At 37.4% G+C, this 26103-nt stretch overlaps 1 protein-coding gene across 2 annotated transcripts in view; it reads right to left on the reverse strand.

The window, feature by feature from the left end:
* The window catches only part of LOC132154945 (fibronectin type III domain-containing protein 3B-like), a 132790-nt gene that overhangs the window by 43815 nt on the left and 62872 nt on the right, over window positions 1–26103 (reverse strand). For both annotated transcript variants that reach the window (XM_059563685.1, XM_059563684.1), the window contains exons 4-6: window positions 5386–5462; window positions 2424–2655; window positions 1791–2066 (exon numbers count right to left, since the gene is read on the reverse strand). In XM_059563685.1, the coding sequence (XP_059419668.1) occupies window positions 1791–2066; window positions 2424–2655; window positions 5386–5462 (585 nt within the window). The remainder of the gene's footprint in view (window positions 1–1790; window positions 2067–2423; window positions 2656–5385; window positions 5463–26103) is intronic.

Genomic DNA, 26103 nt, shown 5'->3' on the forward strand with positions numbered 1-26103 from the left:
TCGGCATGATTGTGTCAATGTCATTACTAAATGGGCCCAGGAATACTTTCAGAAACCACTGTCAGTAAACACAATCCGCCGTGCCATCAGCAGATGCCAACTAAAGCTCTATCATGCAAAAAGGAAGCCATATGTGAACATGGTCCAGAAGCGCCGTCGTGTCCTGTGGGCCAAGGCTCATTTAAAATGGACTATTTCAAAGTGGAATAGTGTTTTATGGTCAGACGAGTCCAAATTTGACATTCTTGTTGGAAATCACGGACGCCGTGTCCTCCGGGCTAAAGAGGAGGGAGACCTTCCAGCATGTTATCAGCGTTCAGTTCAAAAGCCAGTATCTCTGATGGTATGGGGGTGCATAAGTGCATACGGTATGGGCAGCTTGCATGTTTTGGAAGGCTCTGTGAATGCTGAAAGGTATATAAAGGTTTTAGAGAAACATATGCTTCCCTCCAAACAACGTCTATTTCAGGGAAGGCCTTGTTTATTTCAGCAGGACAATGCAAAACCACATACTGCAGCTATAACAACAGCATGGCTTCGTCGTAGAAGAGTCCGGGTGCTAACCTGGCCTGCCTGCAGTCCAGATCTTTCACCTATAGAGAACATTTGGCGCATCATTAAACGAAAAATACGTCAAAGACGACCACGAACTCTTCAGCAGCTGGAAATCTATATAAGGCAAGAATGGGACCAAATTCCAACAGCAAAACTCCAGCAACTCATAGCCTCAATGCCCAGACGTCTTCAAACTGTTTTGAAAAGAAAAGGAGATGCTACACCATGGTAAACATACCCTGTCCCAACTATTTTGAGACCTGTAGCAGAAATCAAAACAGAAATGAGCTCATTTTGTGCATAAAATTGTAAACTTTCTCAGTTTAAACATTTGCTATGTTATCTATGTTCTATTGTGAATAAAATATTGGCTCATGTGATTTGAAAGTCTTTTAGTTTTCATCTTATAAAAAATTTAAAAAACGTCCCAACTTTTCCGGAATCCGGGTTGTAAAATGTCTTGTGTAAACGTTGCCGAGAATTTTTGGCACAATTCTCACTATGAACAGGACTTCACACTGATTTATTTTTATTAAACAAATAATATTACAACATTCTTCTTATTATATTAAAACTAAAAATATAATTTCATATTACAATATTTTAATATTTATCGTATACACTTATACACAACCATTCAAAGTCAGTAAGATTTTTTCTATGCTTTTGAAAAGTCTCTTAAGGCGGAAGAGGTTATTTGATTAAAAAGAGAGCAAAAACAGTAATATTTTGAAATATTTACAATTTTGAATTTATTAAATATTTAGAATTAAAAAAATATATATTTTTTCCATTTCAATACATTTTAAAATATTTGTTTTTCACTGTGATGGCAAGGCAGTCATTACTCCACTATTTAGTGTCGCATTATTCTTCTGAAATCATTCTGATTTAGCGCTCAAATTTCTTTTTATTATCAATGTTGAAAACCGCTGTGCTATTTAACATTTTAGTGGAAGTGTTACATTTTATTCAGGATTCTTTGATGCATAAGAACAGAATTTTTTTTAATCTTTTGTAACATTACAAATATCTTCATTGTCACTTTTGATCAACTGATGCATCCTTGTTGATTCAAAGTGTCAATTTGTTCTTCAAAAAAAAAAAGGGTTCCTACTGACCCCAAACTTTTAAATGATACTTTACAAACTGAGAAAGATAAGCCTGCAAAAGTAGTAACTTAGAAAACTTAGAAAACAAGTTTACAAGAATACAAGACCTGTAAAAGTTCTTACCTTGTAAGTCTGGTTCACTGGACCTGGGGCTACTCCGAGCTCCACGGGTGTTTTTTTTAGCTCCAGGACTGCTTCCTCCTCCTCCGCCACCACCAAGATTTCCGTGGACCTTGCCATAGCCATTGTACATGTTGTTGCATCCCATGTTGCTCTTATAGATGGAGGGAGGGCTGTTGAGCCGATTCTGACGTTCCAGTCTGTCCTTCATCTTCTTTGGTGGTGGTTTGTACTGCTCATCTCGCCCAATGTAGTTCATCCCATACAAAGGAATTATCTCTGTGACAACAAAACAATCACTGAACTATGAAACTGCTATTTAAGTTGAAAATAGTAAAAAAAAGTATGCTTTCAAAACCATTGAAAAGGTATGGAGCACATCAGAAGACATTGTGATGGACATTGTGATTTTGGTTCTCTCACAAATGTACTACTACTTGTATCAACAATTAAGTATGATTATACAGAAAATGTTAATTTCTATATTACTATTTTAATTTCTTAAATTAGTGTGTACAATATTGTAACAGTTTTGGCTGTGGTATTGAAATAGGTATGGTGAATCATGAGATTTCACTTGACATGGTAAGAGGTAAGTAGAAAGAAGAATAAGTCAGTGATCATACAAACTCTTACCTTCATTGTACATGGGTGGGATATGATGCTGGTAGTACTGGTGGGGGGGGATGTCTCCAGGGCTGACGGGTGGGTAGAAGGCCGTGTGTGAGTTGGGAATAAAGGGTGGTGGGGCCATGTACGGAGGTAAGTGATGAGATGGAGAGATGGCTGGGGAATAGCTGGGAGGATAACATTCTGGTGACTGAGGGGTGACCACCACTCTCCGGACCCCTGTGTTATCCTCCAGCACCTATAGTGAGAACATAAGATTTAACTCATTTGAATGAATTTTCAGAATTAAAGACTTGAAATTCCCTGACATTTCCAGCTTAAAATCCAATGAATGTACAAATAAAAACACAAATGTTGCAAATATTGATGCAAGGCCCTAAAATATCAATGCAACAAGTATTATTATTTCATAAAACTAAGTCTCGGGACAACACTGCATAATATTGTGAAATCCTCTTCAGTAGCTGAACACTACTCCAACCTGTCTGACCTGCTGACCCTAAGAGTGTTACATGTGTGTGTGTGTGTGTGTGTGTACATGACAGCATGTTTGACAGGCCTATCAATAAGCAGACAGCAGTGTGAAATAAGGTGTCAAGAGTGATCAGCGAAGCATAGATCAGGTTCAGACTTGCTATGCATTCAGATATTGAGCACACTGTGAGAAACATTGTTTCATTATGCATGTCTATGAGAGACATCAGACTGAGAATGAGGAATATGTACTAAGAGTGGAGATGGGTCTCGGGCTAAGTGCTATTTTATTATCTATTATAGTTTCATGCATTTTTTATAAAATTTTTAATGTTCTATTTCCAATTAAATTTTTTTATGTTTGATTTCATAATACTCAACTGACGTTATCTCAGTTGTGCTGTATAATAAGCATGAATTAGACTGAAAAGAAAAAGCGGCTACTAAAAGTGTCTGGACATTTGTCTCCTGTAGTTAAATGCCCACAGTTCTGAATCTGCTTCCCGCTCTTAGCTGGCACTGACCTAAATTAAACAAATAACATGACCTTTGGATAACTAGCAACATCTAGTTAGAATTGGTAAATTCACATCCAACAGCCGCACCACCAGCACTTGCGCCCCTCATTGTTTTGTCCTCTCCCCACTGTTCTTCTTCCTCTACACCAACATCCAAAGGTCATTGTATTTTTGTTTAATTTAGGTCAGTGCCAGCTAGTAGCGGGAAGCACAGTCAGAACTGTGGGCATTTAACTACAGGAGACCAGTATCCAGACACATTTTAACACAAATTCTTTGTAAGTGCAAACACACTTGGCTATAAAGCTCTTTCTGACTTCTGACAATTAGCAGATTCCTTCAACAGCCACAGGAGGGGCAAAGAGTCATGCCCATTTAGATTAAGAGGATTTAAATGCTTTTAAAACAAATGAATGAATATTTGATATTTGTATAAATGAATAATTTGTTGCATTTAAATCCACTTGACTTTAAAAAAAAATGTCCTGGTCATAGTTTGAATATTGATAGTATTATAATGTACTGTAATATACACTTAAGTTATTTTAAGTATAAATATTTTTTAAAAAGTTTTTTTTTTTTTTATCGTGTCTTATCTTACCTAGCCCATCAAATGACCTAAGACTGCCACTGGCAACCTCTCAAAAAGAAAATAGGTGCACAACGTCTTTCTGTTTTCCTATTGAGAAAACAGGGTACAGAAACCCACTAGAAGTAAACAGAGGTCTAATCTGTTTGTTTTTCTAATCTACCTTTCTGGGAAAAAGCATCACCAGATAAAAACCTTTACTCAACATTGGTCACAGGGTCATATGTCACCCCAACTTTCTCTCTCCGCTGTATTTACTCTCTGCTTGGTCCTCCGTGACATTCCAGCAGGTATTTGCATCTTTTACATAACTGGTTAAGGCCGTGGTGCCATGATCCATCACCACTGTGTCCTTGAGGAAGAAAGTCCCAGTAAAAAGTACATGGCGAAATCAATAGCAACATTGCATGAAAGTCACAAAAAACAAAAATAACCACTGCAACCCATTTTTGGGTCTGAAACTACCAGTTAAGATCTACAGGTCTAAATAAATACCCTAGTGAATCAGAAAATTTACTTTTCTTAGATCACAAACTATTCAAAATACTTATATTCTTAATAGTCCTTTCCAGCATAGAGTCAGAAATTGTGTTTGTCAGCTTGTGGGTAGAAGCTGAGGTGAGGTCTGTTGAACTCTAAATGAAGTTGTAACGTAACTACTAGGCTCCAGGCCCAGAGCTGTTGCGTGCTGATTGTATCTCTCCAACAGCTACTAGTCAGGGGTCTGCTTTCATGTCTGGCTGATCATAAGCGAGATAAAGACTATGGTTTGGAGAGCTCGTTCCAAATGAGTACTTGCTACATATTGATTACTTATTCCATCTGTTAGATAGGAATCACGATGTGATTTAGAACGACGACAGATTCTTATATAATGCCTAATGGATCATTATAGAGATGTAAGAGCCCTGGACAGACCACAAGTCTCACTTACAGAGGTGACATGATGAGAGGTAGTCAGTCCTAAGGACATTTTTATTTTATTTTATTTTTTAAAGATGAAAGCTGTCATATACATGCACACTTGGAAACATATTTTCAAATAAAGTTTTGGGACAGGCAACTCTCATTTATAATGTGCAGTGTTATTTAAATGAAGCAGAAAATATTCTAGCTTATGTTATATTCTAGTTTATATATATATTAGGGGTGCTCTGATCACGATCGGCCGATCATTAATGCGCATCTCGTCAGTAAAGCCGGTTCTCTAATCAACTTCATCAGGTGCGTGATTTCACATAGAGCAGCGGTTACTACACAGAGCCATTGTTAACTGAGAAGCCATTGTTAACTGCAAATCCACATTCATTTTCAGCGATTATTTGCGCATCTTCTCATTTATTAATGATACTATGCTAAAATTATGATATTGACATTTTGCACTAACCTGGGAGATGTAGCCGGGAGGCACATGGATGGGTGGGATGGATCCATTGGGTGACATCATCGGAACTTCTGCGGGCCCTGTGCATACAAGAAAAGAAACATACAGTCAAATATTCATATTCACCTCAGTATGTTATAATCTATGATAAACATCCATGCATTAAAATCAATTAAGAACAAACAGGTAGAATTGGTGTTAACAAGTAATGTACGCTCTTAATGAGTTAACATGGTTACCACAATTCATTTGTGAATTATTATAGTTTTTGTCTGCTACATTGATTCTGATTTATCGCAAGAAGAAGTTTGGCATCTGGTAAGCAGGCCAAGACTTCTGCAGAAAACTGCAGACATTTCCACAGAACTTCCCCATGTGTGTGCAGTTATGAAATAGTTTGGCTGACTATGCTTTAAGAGTGCAGCAGTTCTCAATTCCATTTAACACATTCCTCTATGTTTAAATGCAAATATCTGCAGATTCTGTCTGGGCCTGCTGATAAGCACCCAACTATGCATTGGTGAAAATTATTATAAATAGATATCATTCCATCCTCATTGGAAAGTGACCTATCTGCTGGATCCTAAGCAGAAATGAATAAAGCATACAAACAAACAAAGCAAACTGGACAATTAATGCCGCCCCACTTGGCACGACACAGAGGGTTGTGGGTAATGGAACTGGAGCAGTCCAGACAGACCGTTATGCAGGACTGGAAAGGACTCGAGCAGCATGGAAACTCTCATCAGGCCTGATTTATTGCACATCCATTCTCCAGATCCCTCACTCGTTTTGACTCTATGACTGATGGGATCGCCGTACATGACAAGTCACGCACCTGTCTGAAAACTCAATACCCCGTGAGACTTTTCTCTAAATAAATATTCACCTCATTTTCCTTGGTTAAACTGTTTGCTAGCAGTATCATTTTCTCATATACATTTCAGAAACATTCATTTTGAAATTAAGAAATGGATGTATAAAATAGGAAGTGTATCATTTTAAAAGCATAATGGAATTACAAAAATAAAGTTGCTTCCAAATTACACTGCACAGAGGTTTTGGAACACAGTCAGCAGCTTGAACTTAAACCACCTAGGATAAAATCATCCACTAGTTAGTCTAAAGTAAACCAGATGCAAATCCTCCATTTGCCATTTTTAGATTGACTGGAACAAATATATTCAAATGCAAGGCAAATCCAAGTAGTGCTGTTGACTTTTCCAATGTGGTCTGGCTCTGCTCACAGTAGTGGAGGTCTGACTAAATCTGGTAAAGACATCGTCCCCTCCTGAGACGGCAGCAGTCAGCTCTGCAATGCTTTGGCCAGTCTAAATCACAGGATGGACTCTACAGTTTATTCTTCATAGCTGTCAAAGCCTGTTCACAACAACATTGCTAGTCACTACTATGTCATATCCTGAAGGAACATTCCAGAACCACTTGAATAAGCGCTAGAATGAAAAAAAAAGTTCAGTCAATTTCCCATGGATGAATCTTTCTTCGACCAAGTTTCACATCAAAAATTACCATCAAAAGTCATGTAGTAGTCTGACTGTAGCGAGACACTTAATGCTATTAGGAGACTTGGCGAGGCAAAGTTTTAAGGTAAAAAAAAAAAGTGAGAATATAATTAACAAATATTCAAAGGGCAACATCATATCAAGAGGGTAAAAAGGGTTTTTCAGAAGCTGTTTTTCCAGTAACAGCTAGACTCCAGCTAACTTCAAAGGGCCCTTTTTTGTTAACTGGTGAGAACAGAGGAGGAGCCCTTACTGAAAGTGTGTGTGTACGTGTACAAGTGCTACACAACAGGGGCCCTGGGTGTGTGGCCCTAGACTGTGACCTTGCAAGTAGAACAAATCCTTGTAGAACAAATTAGTCTATGATGATAAACACGAAAGACCTGTCAGTAAGAGCAAAGTCGAATGAGTGGGTGTTTGCTGGTTCTCAGTGTGTATGCAAGTATATGAAAGTGTGCACGTGGGTGGATTTGCAGAAGATGAAAGTTGTGTGTTTATTCATCTTTATTTATCTAGTACAATAAATCAAGGTCTGTTCTGTGTACATCCACCCACATAGAATTATTTACACAAACACAGCTCACCTAAATGTACTAGGATAATCATAATATGTGAAATAATTAACTCAGAGAAACAGCAGACGGACCGGAAGAACTGTGGCTTCTTCAGATTATTCCTGTTGATGTAAAGTGTTGTTTACATCACAACATGTTTGGGTGTTGTTGTTGGCGCAGTGGATAAGACACATGCCTTTGGTGTGAGAGACCCGGGTTCGAATCCACTGTGAGACACCAATGTGTCCCTGAGCAAGACACTTAACCCCTAGTTGCTCCAGAGGCGTGCGACCTCTGACATATATAGCAATTGTAAGTCGCTTTGGATAAAAGCGTCAGCTAAATGAATAAATGTAAAGGAGACTGATTTTATGCTCAATCCAACCATGTGGGGATCTTGAACATCTTGAACCAATAAATAAATGATGTCTGTGAAAGTTGTAATATATTATGTAATTTTCTCTATTTGTAAGACATTGCAAAGGAAAATTAGACACCTAGTGGTGGAAAAAAAATGCTGATGAGGTTATATTTCTCCATGATTGGCAATAAACCATACCCAAAGCGGTAATGCCAAAACTGTCAAAAGACAGTGGACATTTGACATGAGAGCTGTATGTGCTGTGGTATCGCCAAAGAAAATGCATCACCACACAACATATTCTAACTAAAAAGTACCATGGCATTCTTTGAAGTACCTTGGAACACAAAAATATATGAATATGCTAATCACGTACTATTCTATTACAATAAATAAATAAATAAGTATAATAAAAACTAAAATGAAATAATTAAAAAACAATATATAATTATAATATTATGATACTTTTGTGCAATGAAAGCATTTCTTGTTCTGTCCTATCATATGTTGCTGTTGTTTTCTTAAGTAAATTTTGTTTGCTGAATTATCCATTAATCAAGTTTTTTATAACAGTATTTTTGTCTTTTTTTTAATTTGTTATTTTCTTTATAATGAAGTTGTCTGTATTTAGTAGATTACGTTCAACACACAAAAAGGGAAGATCAAATTAAATATTGGATCGGATCAGTTCTGAAAAATTGTTATCTGTGCATCCCTAATACTGGAAACAGGAAGTATGTACACTGTAAAAAATTATCGTGATTTTAATAGTAAAAGACAGTAAAAATGCTACAGAAAAATAACTATTAATTGGTTAATTGTAATTGAAATTCAATGTAATTTTTATGGTAAAATACAGTGGTTTTTTTTTTGTTTTGTTTTTTAAGTGAAAAAGAACAATTTACTGTAAAAAAACAAAACAAAAACGTAAATTGACATTTCACATTTGTTGAAATAACGGTTTCTTCTTAGTTTTTTTTCTTATCAGTTATGCTCATTAGGGTTGTATGTTACATTTAATGTTGTTAAATAAATGTTTATTGTCATTATGTTAGTGTCTTGTGTTACCAAGAAGTTGTTTAGTATTTATGTGAATGACACTGTGCACCTTTGATATATTAGTATATTAATTCTCAGCTTGTGGAAAAGCTGCTTGTGATGAGCTTTGGTTCATTATGTGATTTTCTCATCACCACCTACTTTTGTTGGTTATCAGTGTATTACAAAGGTACCAGTTTTAAATGTAAATTAAAATAAATCCGTAAAACCTAAAATGTTGCTACCATATTTTTTACAGCTGGCAGCCAGTTTTTTACCATACATTTTACAGATTTTTATTTTATTTTGTAACAGTGTATAATATTAAGTACATATACTCCGAAGTGTAGATGAGTGTCCAGCACATCACTATGCAGAAGGAAAAGAAAGCCTCTGTCCTTCGATGTTAAATACATTATTCATTCTTTCTTCCACAGGGAAGCACTTACATACAGACACATATTGGCCTAGTGGAATTGGAATGCTTAAATGAAGCGTTCAGTTTGAGGCAGAGAGCTTCCTGGAGCCACGGTCAGGCCTGGTGGAGTGTGAGCTTGTGTGCGTGCCGAGCACAAAGAGGACCCTTTTCAGCCCTGCTCTCCCTGGTGGCGTACTGTACATACACAGAGTGCACTCATGTGAAGTCTACGCTGAGCCCACAGCACACTGGTAGCTTTCTTTCAGCCACTCCACAGCAATGCAACCAAACTCATCTCCTCTCCAGCATGAGTGTCCTGAAGCATGCCAAACATCTGAACCATATTCTCCATTTATGTATTATCATATCTAAAGCATTGAGTGCCTTTGAAGACTGTTCCATGTCGAAGTACACTGAATGATAGATGTCACATTAAGTTTTCATATGGGATCTTCAAGAGGGCATAAGGGTCCATCAAAGTATAGGGCTTTCTGTGCTTAATCTAGTCCTTACACCAATGTGGTGAAGCTTCTCTAACACCAATCTCTTAAAAGTAATAATATAGTAACAATGTGAAGTAATTGGGAAGTCCAATTCATTAATAGAGAATTGATTAGTTGTGATTTTTATTTGGTCAAGTTTATATATGTTTATGTTTATGCAGTCACTCTAATCTCACAGTTTTTTGCCACATAAACACGGATCAAATTATCTAAAAACTATAAAATAGCTATAATCACCTGTTTTCATCTGACAGAATCCCTTACAAAAAGAGATAAGACAGACCAGGTGAACAATAGATAGAACTAAAGAATAAACAAACTATATAGACAGAAAGACAGAAACTAATGAATGAACCAATGACAGGTAGAACAAATATTATGTAGAATAAATGAACAATAAATAGATGGTTATAAAACAAATTATATAATGAATTAGGAAACAAATTAACTACGGAACAAGATTTTAGAACAAGCGATAGGCCGAATTATAGAATGAATGATGGAATGAATTATAGAACAAACAGTGATTGATAGATAGAGAGAACAAACAAACAAATGAATGAATGATGGGTAGAAAAGTACATGTACATCAGGATGGAATGGTAAGTTACAGTCCGCATGAGGCAGGGTTATGGGTACACGGAAAGCAGGCAATTTGAAATCTGATTAGAAATTCAAGGATGTCAGGTGGGGTCATCTGGAAAGGAATGTCTTTAAACATAAGCCAATAAATCACACCATCCAGTTTATCAGGCCTGTTAGAAATGGGAACAGCAGCGTATCCTCATTCTAAAACAGATAGCCGTAACCCAACATGACAAATCTACATGAATGTGAGCAGCATTGGAAGGATGCAGCACTGATAACAGATTTCTAGGTTTTCAAACGGGGTAACAGGATCTTCTTGTAGTGCTTCCGGAGTACTAGAGAGGGCAGTGGCACTAAGCTCTGTTGTCTTTTCAATCTCAGTGACTAGTTCTCCTCTCTCTCCACACAAGAGGCTCCATTCAGAGGCCAGCCACTGAGGCTCCTAGCATAGAGACAGTAATATGCTCCCAGTTGGCAAACAGATGTGTGTTTGGACAGTCTCTGTAGTTCTCTCCACTTAGCAAACACCAGCATTCCTGCAGCTCTTCAGCCAGCGGACACACGTACTGTACAAACCCTCACGGCACAACAAGAACCCAATGAGACCATGTCCCTCAGCCTGACCTTCATGAAAGCACCTGGGCCTGTTGTGACCTGCATGGTCAAACAACAAGCCAAATCAATATATATCCTTGTGCATGCTTGGTATAATGTACAACATTCTAATAACGTCTATGTGATACAGAAATATTTGAAGAACTGTCACATTGCCTTTGCAATACAACAACAGTTCTTAGTGACTAAAGGCTGCCAAGCTTTGAAAACCAAAAAACATAAAAAAAGGCATATAAAAATATGATAAATGGGGTATTATTATTATTTTAACGGTAGTGTACACATAAGAATGACCAGAAAAACTGTACTGTACTGCACAATGAGTTTTTCCTACATTAAACCCTGAAATGTGTCATATGTAAAAAGGCATCCATTTCAGACATTCTACTTTCCAATCCTTCCACTGAAATCAAGCCTTTGATTATAAATATTAAAATGTGTATGCTTGTTTTATAGAATGGAATGTATCAACCTTGTTACTGGGTCTTGCAATATATAAAATTAATTCAGTCAAACCAGACTATAATTAGAGTGAGAGAGAAAAAGAGAGAGAGGCAGCTCTAGAAAATGGGAACCCTGTCAACTTTCTTCCTTATGGTGGTGGTGTTGGCGCAGTGTATAAGACACATGCCTTTGGTGTGAGAGATCTGGGTTCGAATCCAATGTGAGACACCAATGTGTCCCTGAGCAAGACACTTAACCCCTAGTTGCTCGAGAGTTGTGCGACCTCTGACATATATAGCAATTGTAAGTCGCTTTGGATAAAAGCGTCAGATAAATGTAAAATGTAATGTAATATATGGAATGAGAATAGTTTCCATCCAAAACTTTCACCCAGCCAATAAAATTGTAAAATTTGTGTTCCATTATTTTCCAACAATAAAGAGATTTGGTGGATATTTGTTTACTTTCACAGCAGCCCTGAGGACATTGATGTAATTTTTATGACATTTCAATGAGCCCATGTTGGAGGTAGAATCTATAAAATCATATTTGATTTGGCATACAAAAACTGAAATTCCTGCCACGGACATCCAGCCTAGACAACAGGCTGTAGAAATCCATGCATGAGCAGATCCTATCCTTAACCATCCATCCCTGGATTGAATTTGGGGCCAAAATTATGCAGTTTGTCACTCAGCAGGCTCAAATTAGTCAGAAATGTATCCCATCAGGCAACAATATTTCAGTCAAACAGTCGATGGGTCACTGCTAAATTCAGTCAGTCATTCAGTATTATATTGAGTAAGTCGGTCAGTTAATTGGTCAGTGGCATATTCAGTCTTTCAATGAGTCATCAGTGTTATATTTATAGTCAGTTAGCCAGACCAATGAGTCTATTATGCAGACGATTCAAAGGGCTTTATGATGATGAGATGGCTTAACATTGTCCAAAAAACCTTGATATTTTAATCTTGGCATCTGACTTGCTAAAAAGGCCTAAAAAGCCAAATAACCTAATCTAAATTTGGAAGATAAATTGGATCCATGCCAATAACTACAAATAAGGTTTGTGCAGTCTGATGCTGTTTGTTGTGACTGGATAAGAATTTAATGTGTCTGACCAACTACAATTGGCCGGCAGTCATTGACAGGTTTTTATACAGCAGAGACCATACCGTTTGTATTCCAGTCTGCACATAAAATTTACACATATCATGAGGGTGTAAGTGAGAACCAGTCTTGTGTAATAATCACTGTTTGTAAAAACAGGTAGGTGAGACGTCTATGAAAGAAACCATTGGGCTGCACAAACAATAACAATCATTTTCAGTGAATTCACGTACATCGTGAAAACAATCACTATATGTATCGTTTTCAAATCTGACAATATATCTGACAAAAAACACTCTCTGACAACTTTCAGATGAATCTGCAACATGCGTGCGCGAATAGAGCAGGGTACAGTTTATCATTCTGCTTTGGTTTTGCTGAGGCATGTTTATTTTGACAGACAGATGAATGTCAGAGTTTAATGCCGTGTTCGCCTCATGTCAGGATTATCACAATTACCAGATGTCAACTCGAAGATTGTACCTGACCCGCTCACACTCTGACACTCTGAAATTATTTGTTTCTATGGCAGCATTAATAACACCAAAATGGATCCATGTGTGGCTTTGTTGTTCATGGCAGCAAAATACAGTTCTAAATCACATTAATGCACCATTAATGCACCTTTTTTGTTCAAACAGTAATAAGTGTTGAGGTACCTAATAACTGCTAAAATGCAGTTATCTTATGCTTTGAGCTACTACTCAGAGCTCAGAGTTTCCAACCTAAAAAAAATGTAATATCTTCATCAAAGTCAAAAACACATAATTTCAGTCAATCCGAAAATATGCACTTTTAATTGAAAACAGACTTTTAAGCTACGTTAGCTTGTTTGTAAACTCTGATAGCACATGTGCATCATGGAGACGTCTATCTGACATCTGCATTAACATCAGTGTTTGCTCATCTGCAATACGTCTATAGGACGTTTCCTATCAGATGTCAAATAGACATTTATAAAATACAGCAGATGCTTTCCAGATGAAGCAGACATCTTTAACAGACATCTTGCAGATGTACATGTGCTATCTGAGAAGTTTCTAGCAAAGCAGCTACAATAGATGTAGCTTGCTAAATGTTTGTGTGATGACCTGTAGGGACTTAACTACTAACATACAGTTTCTCAACAATATTTTTAGAGGTTGACTTATAAGTGTTTTAACAGTATGTTCTTGAATTGTATATCCCATGTACTAATCCAGAGTGTGGATCAAACTGGATGTGTTAGCATGATGTTGCTTTAATCAACAGCTTGACGACATTCATTTGCTGTTGCACAATGCAGATGGAGAGTTTCAGACACACTCAATGTGTCGTGTTTACAGCTGTGATTGACGGTAAAGGGAGCTGAAGTCACGCTTCAGCACAGCTGCAGTCTGTAGGGAATATCTTCACACACACAGACATATAAACACACTCTTTTACTTACACCATCATTAGAAAACTCCATTTGCATACCACATGGTGCTTTAAAAGATGCTTCTCTGTCACATTAGAGTAGAACAACTGTAGTCAGACTCTTTAAAGAGAGAAATGGGCCCATAAAATCGTATGATTTAGAAATCCAGTAAAGAGCTAAGCTCATCATCTCTTCCTGGTAGGATCTCAGACTCAATTCATCACCAGCTCCATTAGAGTCTCATCAAGTGCATTATTAGACCAATTGATGTGTATCTGGTCCTAATTAAACTAAACCAAGCATGATTTGGGATTAGGTGCTGTCACTCAAACATTCTCCAAAGAGATTTCTAAAACCAATCAGAGCTCAGTATCACAATATCCCAGTTTCTTTTGCAGATTCAGCTGGATTTAAGGCCTTATCTACCAAGATACTTTCTGAAAACGTGGAATAAAGTGCAAGAATAGAAAACATCAGATGATTTATAATAATGCATTTTTTGTGGTCCGGAGTAGAGGTCGACCCATATATATCGCTCGGCCGATATATCGGGCCGATATTTGTCATTATTTAATATATCGGCATCGGCCGATATCCGTGTTTAGTAGCGCCGATTTAAAGTCAGGCACGTCGGCGGGCAGCCCCGTATTATTGTTGCAGTGGAAAGTGCTGCTGCGCATGTGAAGGACCCCAAGCCAAAACTTTTGGAAGATTCAACAACAGTCCAGAGAATCTCACTCTGTAAATGGGGTTTGAGAAGTTGTCAGCTCTTACAAACACTGCAGCGTGATTGAGGGCTCCGTTACTCTGACCCGCTCACAGACAGCACCGTGCTCGGAGAGACAGCTGTCCTGGAGCTGCCCAGAACCGTGAATCACATTTGTTCGGAAGCATGGTTTGATGCAGACAATAGCCAGGTTTCCATCCAATTTATTTGCATTTAGGGATGTCAATATTCGATCATTTCCATGATCGATCGACGTTTAAATTAACGATCAATTAATAACCTTAATACTGCAATGCATCTGCAGCGGTATTATTATTATTATGTGCAAAGCCACTTGGAAAAAAAGCTTTTTCACCCGAATTAAAGGGGTTTTAGTCTGAATAAAATTCTAGTAGCAGGACTGTAAAATAAATAGATGTGATTATGATCATTTGATAAAATGAAGAGAGAGCGCCATACGTTTTAAATCATGTTACTTTGTTGACTGTTTCCCGTCAAGGAGACTGCTGAATGCGTCTCTTTAAAGGGTTTCGTGGTGCTCGTTGTTGTATTTTAAAATGCAATTGCAATATTTTCAAATGACACTAGTATTAAAAATAAAATGATCCCAAACGTAACTGTGGCGCTTGTGGCTGTGCTGTGCAGTAAGTGAACCGCTTTTTCACATCAAACATTTTATGCAAGTATTATGACCAGTACTTTTTTTTGTTTGATCCTGTTCTGCAAAATATTCGATTTAGAAATTTGCGTTCCGCTAGGCCTAGTTGTTTTAAAAAATCCTGCATTTACAGAGCATTAGATCGAGACGTGTGAGTGCATGAGTGCGTAAGTGTGTGCGTGCATGCGAGGACGAGCGAGCGCGGGTTTGACGATGTATTTGGAGGTTATTGCTCAGGTCTCGTTCTGCGCATATCCAAATGTTTCCACATTCGCAATGTATCTGAATGTTAAACTATAATTTTTTTATTTTTTTAATGTAAACTAGACAGAAAAGATCATCCTCTTCACATAAGCAAAAACATCCTTGGCATAACAGCAGAGTGGACTGGTATACTACGGTCTATTTAAACTGACCAGTGTAACCTTTTATATGTTTGGTTGACTGTACTTTATTTTAATAATGAACAGACTGCGATGTAAGTTTGAAATTAGAATGCACTTTAGATTTTCTGTGTCATTTATACCAAACACAAATGTTGCTGGTTGCTAGTGTGTTTGCAGCACTACAATTATTTTTTTATATATATTTTATTTTTTATATTTTTCAGTTTAATTGATTTTTATGTATAACATTTTATTTATTTTATTTAAATGTATATTTAAGTTTACATTTATGTTCCAACAAACTTGAAAAATTCTGCTTGATAAATGCTCTAAAACTTTTTTGTAAATGATTGACTTTCTGATTGACTGTGCTCAATAAATGATGATAAGTTTAGAAATGTTGTGCATTCACTTATTATTAGTGTGACATTTTAGCATGCAAATGAAGGGGAAAACTTCAAGATATTGGCCTTAAAAATCGGCAGCACATATCGGCCATCGGCTGACCCCGACCTCTAAACATCGGCATCGGCTATAGAAAAACCCATATTGGTTGATCTCTAGAACGGAGGCTTTATTATAAAAACTTAAGTAGCAAAGAGGTTGAAACAGAGATGAAAGCTACTCGGCCATACTGTACATATATCCGTTTAATGAATGGCAGACATGCACACCGCTACAGGCAATCTAATGCTCTGTATCCATCACATCTGACTGTGCATGTCTAAGCTTGCTTGAGACACTTATCTACTTGCAAACGCTTAACACATCAAACAGTCCCAAATACAGAACAGTTAAATCAATCTACCAAAGACAAAAGGGTTTGACCTTCGGCCTAGAGGTCATAGTTTGATATCACTCAACCTCCCGAGTGAGCCTGAGAAACAGAGATGGCACTAGAATTAGGGATATGAAAGGATGGTCAGATAATTGGTTGTTGGATGATGAGTGACTGACCAGTTTATCTAGATTTCTTTGTTTAGCAGTGGTTCTTCAAAGGGATAAATTTAGAGATTCAACTTTAGACAGGGTTTTAGCATGCTTAGTACTTTAGTTCTCAACCAGGCCTACTAGGATGCCTCAGTATAGTTCCAAGGGAACCACAAGATGGCTTTAAATTAACTAAATGCATATATTTGAAATGTTAATAATAATAATAATAATAATAATATTAATATTAATAATAATAATAATAATAATAATAATAATAATAATAAGTTATATTGATCACTCAAACCTGAAGTTAAAAAAAATCCAAACACACACACAAACAAACAAGCAAGCAAACAAATAAATAAATCACAATTAACTCCCCAACCAAATCGTGGAGGCCTACTAGTAACCTACAGGACAGACACGATGACAACATTAATAGAGCAAAACAGATGTATGACAGGATCACAGCAAACTTAAGTCAACATAAACATGTCTACACACCAGTACATTTAAGGGGCCATACTGAGATGACGTAACCTCCGCCCCCTTCGTATGAAGTTTTCATTTGCCACATTTTCTACATTTTCTTCTTCTCTCAGTCCATCTCAAATGCACACATGCCCTGCAGGAGCAAACGCTGTGCAGCTGCGTGCTCCCACCATAGAAACAAGAAAACGCTATGTTTCCTTAAAGCTCTGTCAAACATGGCTCCCAGTCATGCAGAGTGTGTGCAGCTTGGGCCGTGTGCTGTGTGTGCTTCTACACCTCTGTCCTTTTAAACTCTGGCAGCTCCAGCTGATTGCTGCATGTCTCCACCCATCTTGGTAGCCAAGTCCCTAATACCATAATAAGGACACTTATTATTCTATCTCACATGTCTGCTAAAGCTTTACTTTTTTACCCCTTGTTCATAAATACTTTACAGTAACTAAAGCAAGCATCATTATTATTGGTCATATTCCGGGTTAGGAATTACAACAACATTTATGCTATAAAAATTAATACCTCTAACCGTGCAGCTGAAAACGTCATTTTTAAAGTTTTTTAAAAGAGACCTTTATGCTTACCAAGGCTGCATTTATTTGCTCAATACAGAAAAACAGTAATAATATAAAATATTATTAACTTTTAATAAAACTATTTTCTATTGTAATATATTTTAAAATGTAAGTTATTCTTGTGATGGCAAAGCTGAATTTTCAACAGGCATTACTTAAGTGTCACATGATCTTTTAGGAATCAATCTAATATGCTGATTTAGTGCTCAAGAAACATTTCTTCTCATTATCAGTGTTGAAAATATTTGTGCTGCTTAATGATTTTGTTTAAACTGATAGTTTTTTTAGGATTCTCTGATAAACAGAAAATAGAAATCTTTTGTAACAATCATCTTGTAAATTCTTTTTTTAATATTACATTGAAATTGGATTTTAGATTTGTTTGAAACAATAATTCATTGTTTTTATTAGTAGTAGTAGTAGTGGTAGTAGTATTAAACTCTTGCCATTCCAAAGCATAACCTCTGACATAAAACATTGAATCTGAATCCATTTATTTGTCACAAATTATGCAATTATGTATGGTTTGCATGTAAATTTAGTGTAAATTTTACCAATGTGAAGACATACTGTAGAAAAATACAAACAGGAAATCAACTCAAATCATCCTCTTTGTCCATTACTACCAGTCAGTGTCCTCTAAAATGACCTTATCAACACAAAACCCTGCCCTTATTAAAAAGGAGATGACCCATACCTGCCTCCACCCTATTAAAGGAGCACAAGTATGTACTCCCATTCCTGCTTACAGGCAGGTCAAACAGCATGTAGTATTAGGCCTCATAAAGCTGAAACCTTGGAAGCATGTAAACCTTTGAGAGCATGTGCCCTGAGGAGGACTTGTTCTCTCAGCGAGGCCCAGCTCCGGCTCCCTGGCAGCTCAGTTTTCTATTACCCTTCCCCTGGGATTGCTCCCCTGTATAGTAGGCCTTTGTGGGAAAGGAAAACCCCTGAACCGAGATTGATTCCCCCCTGAGAACACACACCCCTCCTGACTTACTCAGGCTTTCTCTATATTTACACAGATAGCTCATGCTTTATCCCCCCCAAAAAAATGCTCCATGGAAAAAAATGTAAAGCATATGCACATGGACAAAACAGTGATTAATTTAAGGGGTATTTAAAATAGGTCATGTGCTTCATGTGTTTTTTTAATGATACGTGGCCAAGTGTAAATGGAATGTAAATACCCAAACTGACAGATTGGAAAATAATGGATAGGAAACTGGATCAATCGAAATGTTTGAAATGACTTGGCCTCTATTATAGAAACATCTGTTTATGACAAGCATGTGTTTATAGGACTTGCAAACACAATAGCAGGCAATCACAGCTAAGCATTACAGCTTGGTGTTTTCCTGCTGTACACCATTCTGTCAAGGGTCATTCATCTAAATGTTTTTCATGAATTGATGTGAAGTTAAATCATGAAATGTTGGCTGCTTCAAACAGCTCTGTCCTGGACATTTGTTTCTGAACAGGTTTAGATTATAGACAGGTTTAGGTGACAGTACTATAGACAGTATTTTTTTTTGGAGCATCAAATCAACATTAGAATGATCTGAGGATCTGAGATCTGAAGATTGCTTGTAGCTGAGAAGTTCAGACATATATGATGGCAATACACCATTTAACACTTTAAAAACAAATATTAAAATCTTAAAATGGATTTCCTACTGTATACTGCACCGGTAACTAGCGCAGAGATGCTTCTCATAGTGCCAGTCAGTAACCTCAGAGCTGCATTCTGAACCAACAGCAAGCGATACAATGAATTGTTGAGACCCATATAAAATGCATTACAATAATCTAGTCTAGAAGAGATAAATGCATGGATAACTGTCTCCAAGTCCTTAAGTAAGAGCATAGGTTTTAATTTAGCTATTTCCAAAATTCAGATCTGTGTCAAAAATCACACCTAGGTTTTAAGCAAAAGGATGAATATTTGATGTAAAAAAATTCTAGATTACTAGTGATATCAGAGACAGCACTAGGAGGTCCAAAATTTTAGAGGCAACAGTCTCTGCTTTGCTCTCATTTAATTGGAGAAGATTGCAAGTTTCTTGCAGTACTGCATCTAATTTCTTCTAAACATTTGAAACGGTCAGAATAAGAGTCATCAGAGCTAATAGGGATGAAAATCTGGAAGCATTTACAAACAAAATAAAATAAGTCCCAAGAGGGACCCCTGAGGTACCTCACTTGTGAGTGGAGCAGACTGGGAGAACAAATTTCCAATAGTCACTTTTACTGATCTATCCGAAAGTTATGAAAATAACCAATGCTGTGCCCCTGATACCAAATCCATCCCTTAGACGATCCAGAAGGGAAGCATGATCAACTGAATCAAATGAAGAAACTAAGGTCAAATAACATTTTATATAAGGTTTAGCAGAGTACAGAGCAAGGAAAAAGTTGTTTGACACTTTAAGCAGTGCCGACTCATTACTACTGTATGATACCAGATTTAAATATTCCTAAAATATTGTTTTCTGAGAAAAATGAAGACAACTGATTAAAAACAATCTTCTTAAAAAATCTTGAGAGTAATGGCAACTTTGAAATAGCACAGAAGCCTTTTAAGATTGGTCATATCTAAATTTGGCTTCTTAAGAAGACCTGAGCACAGACTTGACTTGGGGTAGGAAATTTACATAGGAAAATAATCTTTACTTAATATCCTTATGATAATGTGACCCATTCAATGCTTTTTTGGCTATGGCTAAAAATATACTCCAGCGACTTAAGAATGGTTTTGTGGTCCAGGGTCACATATTACTTCAGAAAGATATTTGGGTTTTACATCTTTTACAGAATGCTGGTAATCAGAACATTTGCAATTTGTCTTTCCTCCATTTCCACTCAGCTTTCCTACATTCCTGTCTGAAAGCTTGTATATTGCTATTCATCCAAGGTTCAGACCTGCGTTTAGGGTTTAAAACTTTAAGTGGAGTATCAGAATATAAAATAGAAGGCATTATTAAAAAGAGTAATCATCTCTCCTATTCCCAATTCTGAGTTAGGTAATTTCAGCACACTTTCAGTCAGTGTAGAGAAAACCTTAGAGAAATGACTGGCTGGCTGTATCTTAAGTAACAACACAAGAAACAGATCCTGTGGAATATGGTTTCTGAACTACACCAGACATCATGACATTAAAAAGAACAGGCTTACGGTCAAATACATAAAAATCTCAAATGTATATAGGAATGCCAAAGGATAGGACAAGATCAACTGTGTTCACAAGTAACACCAGAAATATATTGTGTAAGATTAAAAGAATCAATGAGCTGAGCAAAGTCCCTAACCAATGGATTGGAAGGGAAGCAAACATATTAACGTGGCAAGTGTTCTCTGGAAATGGTGGGGAAAACCGGGTGTAGAAGAATTTCGAGCACACAATTTCGTGACAGTGGAGTGTACATCATTAAGGGTTTGGCGATCATAGGAAAGCAAGGAACTGATTACTTGAGCACACATACACATTGATAGCACAACATGTACACAAAAACAACAAAGGCCAACAACCACACTGCCTTCATCTTGGATGATCTGTCCACTAATCATAAATTGCATAATTAATCTCGAGAAGCATTAATATCTCTCACTCTCTTTCTGTCTCTTAAAATGATGCTCAGTGGCAGCTCCCTGCTGAAGAGACTTGTTAATGTTGGTGAGTTCTGGTCAAACGTGCTGAAGGATGATCATGTTGTTCACCAGCAAATACCAGCTCAAAATAAAACATTACAAAACTAAGAAGAAAAACTAAACAAAAAATACTAAACAAAAAACTAAAAACACAATAACAAGGAAAAACTAAGAGCACAAATAAAACTAAAAACAAAAACAAAAAAAGAAAACAATCAAATAAAAGTAGTATAAATAAAACAAAAGATAAAACGAGATAAGTTTATAAAAAAAGAAAAGAAAAATAAGTGTAAGTAAATAAACAAAGATGGGTTTGCAGAGAACGTAAATATTTCTTATTATTATAAATTATCATCATCATCAATAATCATCATCATTATTACAAAACCTAATGACAGAAAATGTACCTTAATTTGAACAAATCACTTGTACATCTGGAAATAATTGGTATGACTGAAGGCCTAATGACTTATTGGACAATTGGTTACAGTATGCGATACTCTGAAAAATACTAAATATTGGCTGATATAATGGTCTATCACTACTGGTGACCAGCTGATGATCTTTTCAGCAGGGCTGATAGACATTTCTCTCAACAATATCATGCCAAGTGCATCTTCTTCTTCCAAAAAACGTCCATGTGAGCATCTCTCAGTGGGGCAATATGTACAGATCAGATGTCTAATCCACCTCTAGAGTTACAGTTCCATCTCCTCTCCATGCCTGCAGTCCCCTTTCTCACAAAAACCATATCTCAGAGCCTCTCCTCAATGCATGCACATCACAACACAAGATTATGACATGCTGAGCTGTGTCATGTTCTTTGCTGAAACCTGAACGAGTGCTTTGGAAACCCACCTCTTTTTGTTGTCATTCTTTTAGGGTGGAGATAGAGACGGATAGGTAAGAACAGACAAACCTAATTACAATAAGAAAACAGCCTGAGAACCGCATGTGGATTTAGCAATTGCTTTGTGCCACTCTCACTCCCTCTCCTTTGATTCTCAAGAAAAGGCACACATGTGGTGACCACATTGAGAGGAAACAGCAAAGCTCTAGTGCAGCGGAGCTATATCATATCACTGGCACTTTGTTGTGGGAGCTGACCTACATACAGGGGCGTACTGGATAAAACACCCTAGTCGCCATTAGGAGAAAGGGGAAGGGTTGATGTTGGGTTGAAACTGGTGCTCAACCAATCATACACCCCTTTTCAACCCAAATCAAAATTATTGTGTCACAACTGGAGCTTGTATCCGGTCTTAAAAGTCATAACTGTGTTGAAAAATGAAGACAAATAAATGTTACACACTGTGGTTTTTGTTTACAAGTGTTATGATTTTTGAGAATTTATTTTGACATTTAAAGTAATTTGATTGAGCATCTTTATGTCTTAACATACTGCTTTTTTATAATAATTATATGACTATAATTATCATTAGTTGTTGTAGTTGTACTGTAGTGGTAGTAAAATAATAATTATTTTATATGATGATAACTTTGTCAAATTTTACTAATTCAGTCGTCAATCAATCAAACAGTTCTTTTTTCTGTGATATAAATGGTCAGAATGGATCCAGATTGGGCACCTGTTACTATTATGGTCATATATTTGAGTAATCAATTCTCAATAAATTAATAAATTGTAAAAAAAAACGGCGCTAAGATTTTCTTATTTATTTTTCAGCCCAGAACTGACTTTTCTGTAATGTAACATTGCACAATAGTTTTAGATTGGGCACTGGCCCTGGCACCAGCACCCTATTGGTGAAAAAGGGGCTTGAGGAGCTTTAGACCAAGAGAGAGAAAGAAGGAAGTGCACATCAAAAGTGTGTTGAATGATGATGCAGATGTGTACTCGGGTCTGTTATTGTTGTTAGTCTGTTGTTGCTGCTATTGCATGCCCAGCATAATTTCACTTAAAAACACTGAAAATGAGAGAGGGAGACAGCAGGAACTAACCGAGACAGGACACACCACTGAAATAGCAGCGAGGCAGACAGAGTAAAGCCTCGGCCAGATTTACTAATGCATACAACAAAACACAGACATACTGACACAAAATGCACAATATCAACTGCCAACCTCATTTGGGTTTCTTGAATGTTTCCAGGCAATGCAGACACGGGTGATCTATCAATGTTTCCTCAAAGAAAGAGAGGAGCAAATAACAAGAATCAGCAGACAACTGGAGCAGGACTGAGTTCTGTTCACTCTCAGACATCTCAGATCAGTCCGGATATTTACTAGCCCAGAGGAACGTTTACATTGTCAGAGCTTAAGCGCTTTAGTTCAGGAGTTCCAAGTAGGGATATACAATATAGCTGGGTATCAGAAAATAATAGAAATATTTCATTTACTGGTATTTGTCCATACTGGATTTTTAATTTGTGCATGTTCATTTCTTCTGTTTTTATATTTAGATTACATTTGCCATAATCTAACGCGCTCTTAAAGTTAACCTACTATAAATTAACATATATTGAAAAATGTATAATTTAAAAGTAATTTTTAGAAATGTAAATTTTTGAAATTAATATCCATTTTTCACACTGTATATTATAATCTTGGATGCCTAAATTCAATTGCAGCATTTTAAATGACTGTTTAATTTTTTAGTGACTAAATTAATTAGACAAAATAGTATAGAACTGGATACAGCAAAAACAATAATATCAGTGACTCCTTAGTTCTCAGTTATGTTAAATATAAGTACTCTTCTGCCACAATACTTGAGGAGAAATAAACTTTGGACATAGAGCAAAATAACAATTCAGCCTTAGAACAATTTGATATGAAATGTTTGAGTTCATGAAAGCTCAGACTTTTAATTGCAGACTTCGGTATCTTGGCAAGTTTGAAACATTATCGAGATCTCTTCTTATACTCCAAGAGAAGACACATGATTACAGAATAATTTTTCTTAGGAAAAAACTGAGCAAATTTCTTCAGCAAGAGGTTTTAATATAAAGACCTGAGAAACATTTGAAACTCAAGATGAAAACAGACAGGCTCTGAGCGGAGTTCTGCATCACTGTGTTCTCTCTCATTATGTTAAAGCCATCACATAAGGCCTCAATCATAAACCATGCAGGCTTTAGTGGAGTTTATCACTTTAGGTCAGTCACTATTCAGAAGATGTGCTATACTGTGGCTCTGTGGTTCTGCATCTGTCTCAGTGCCAGACACTCCTAAAGCTCACCCTCACCTTCCTTTTCCACTGATCTAACTCCCAGTCATCCTGTTCTGGTCCTGCGCTCAGACCTCTGGGACATTTGCTCATAGCCTTTCTGTTATGCCTGGCCTGGCTGTTCATGATCGCATTAGCCTGTATCCAAACAATTCACAATGATCCATCTGGTGCCTAATTAAAATAAAATAATGAAATTAAATTAAATTACCTCCAGAGCTATTAAAGAACAACCAATGAGCAATTATTATTTTACAAAATTTTTATATTAAATTGAGGTCATTTTATTATATACAGTAATAAAGACATCTTCCTTTAAACTTGTAATTGATAATCCCGAGCAAATCAACAGTGTTTGTTTGTTTGGTTTGTGTTTTTTTTTTTTTTTTTTTTTGGTCATCTCTTCAGCAGACTACACGGATGTGAAAGTCCGTGAAAGAAGCTTTTCAGCGACTGATTAAGTGTGTCAGGAGTCGTCGCTGTTAAACGTTGTCTTTTTTTATCATAACCACAGTTACTTACCAACAGTTCCTGCTCTTATCTTGTTCTGCCTGAGTCTGATAAGTTAGTGAGGTGGATGGAGGTGTTTTGTAATAGAAAGAGAGCAATTTCACAGTGCTGAGAAATGTCTCTAGGTTACGAATGTAACCCTAGTTCCTCGAAGGAACGAGACGCTGCGTCGAGCGCTTTGGGGGAAATGCCTTTGGCAAGATCAACTCTGATTATCGTGTGAAATCTGTCCAATGGAAGAGCGTGACGTCACAGGCGGGGTGACGTAGCGACCAGGAAGCTATAAAGGCACGTGCCACGAAGCTGGCTTCAGCTTCGAGTAGGGAAGCAAGCACTGGCAGGGGTGACGCAGCGTCTCGTTCCTTCGAGGAACTAGGGTTACATTCGTAACCTAGAGACGTTCCTCTTCAGGAACTCGAGCTGCATCGAGCGCTTTGGGGAATGATGTGCCCTGCCCCCTGCCTAGTGTGTATCCGAAGAGCACAGCTAAGGCAAGAGGACAGAAGAGCCAGGAGCGGCTCGCATATCGAGATTGTAAAATCTGGCAAATGTAGAGGGCGTGGACTATCCCGCAGCATTGCAGATGTCCAAGAGGGACACACCTGCTAGAAAGGCCTTAGAGGCAGCCATACTCCGCGTATAGTGAGCCTTGGCTCCCAAAGGAATGGGAAGACCAGAGGACTCATAGGAGACGTTGATAGCCTCGACTATCCAACGACTAAGGGTCTGCTTAGGGGCACGGGAACCCTTTTTATGAGGACCGTACCAAACAAGCAATTGGTCAGATTTTCTCCACAGGGCAGCTCTGTGGACGTATGCGTCCAGACACATACAATTTAGCTTCTCCTGGTCTGGCTCCCGAAAGGGAGGAGGGCAGAAGGCCTGCAGTACTATAGTCTGTGGTGTAACAGAGGGAACTTTGGGAACATAACCCGCTCGAGGGTATAAGAATGCTTTGGCCATGCCAGGGGCAAAGTCTAAGTAGTTAGGGGCCACCGAGAGGGCCTGAAGGTCTCCAACTCTCTTTAGAGACGTAATCGCCAGTAACAGGGCAG

This window comes from Carassius carassius, chromosome 12, assembly GCF_963082965.1.
Source record: "Carassius carassius chromosome 12, fCarCar2.1, whole genome shotgun sequence".
Lineage (NCBI taxonomy): Eukaryota > Metazoa > Chordata > Actinopteri > Cypriniformes > Cyprinidae > Carassius > Carassius carassius.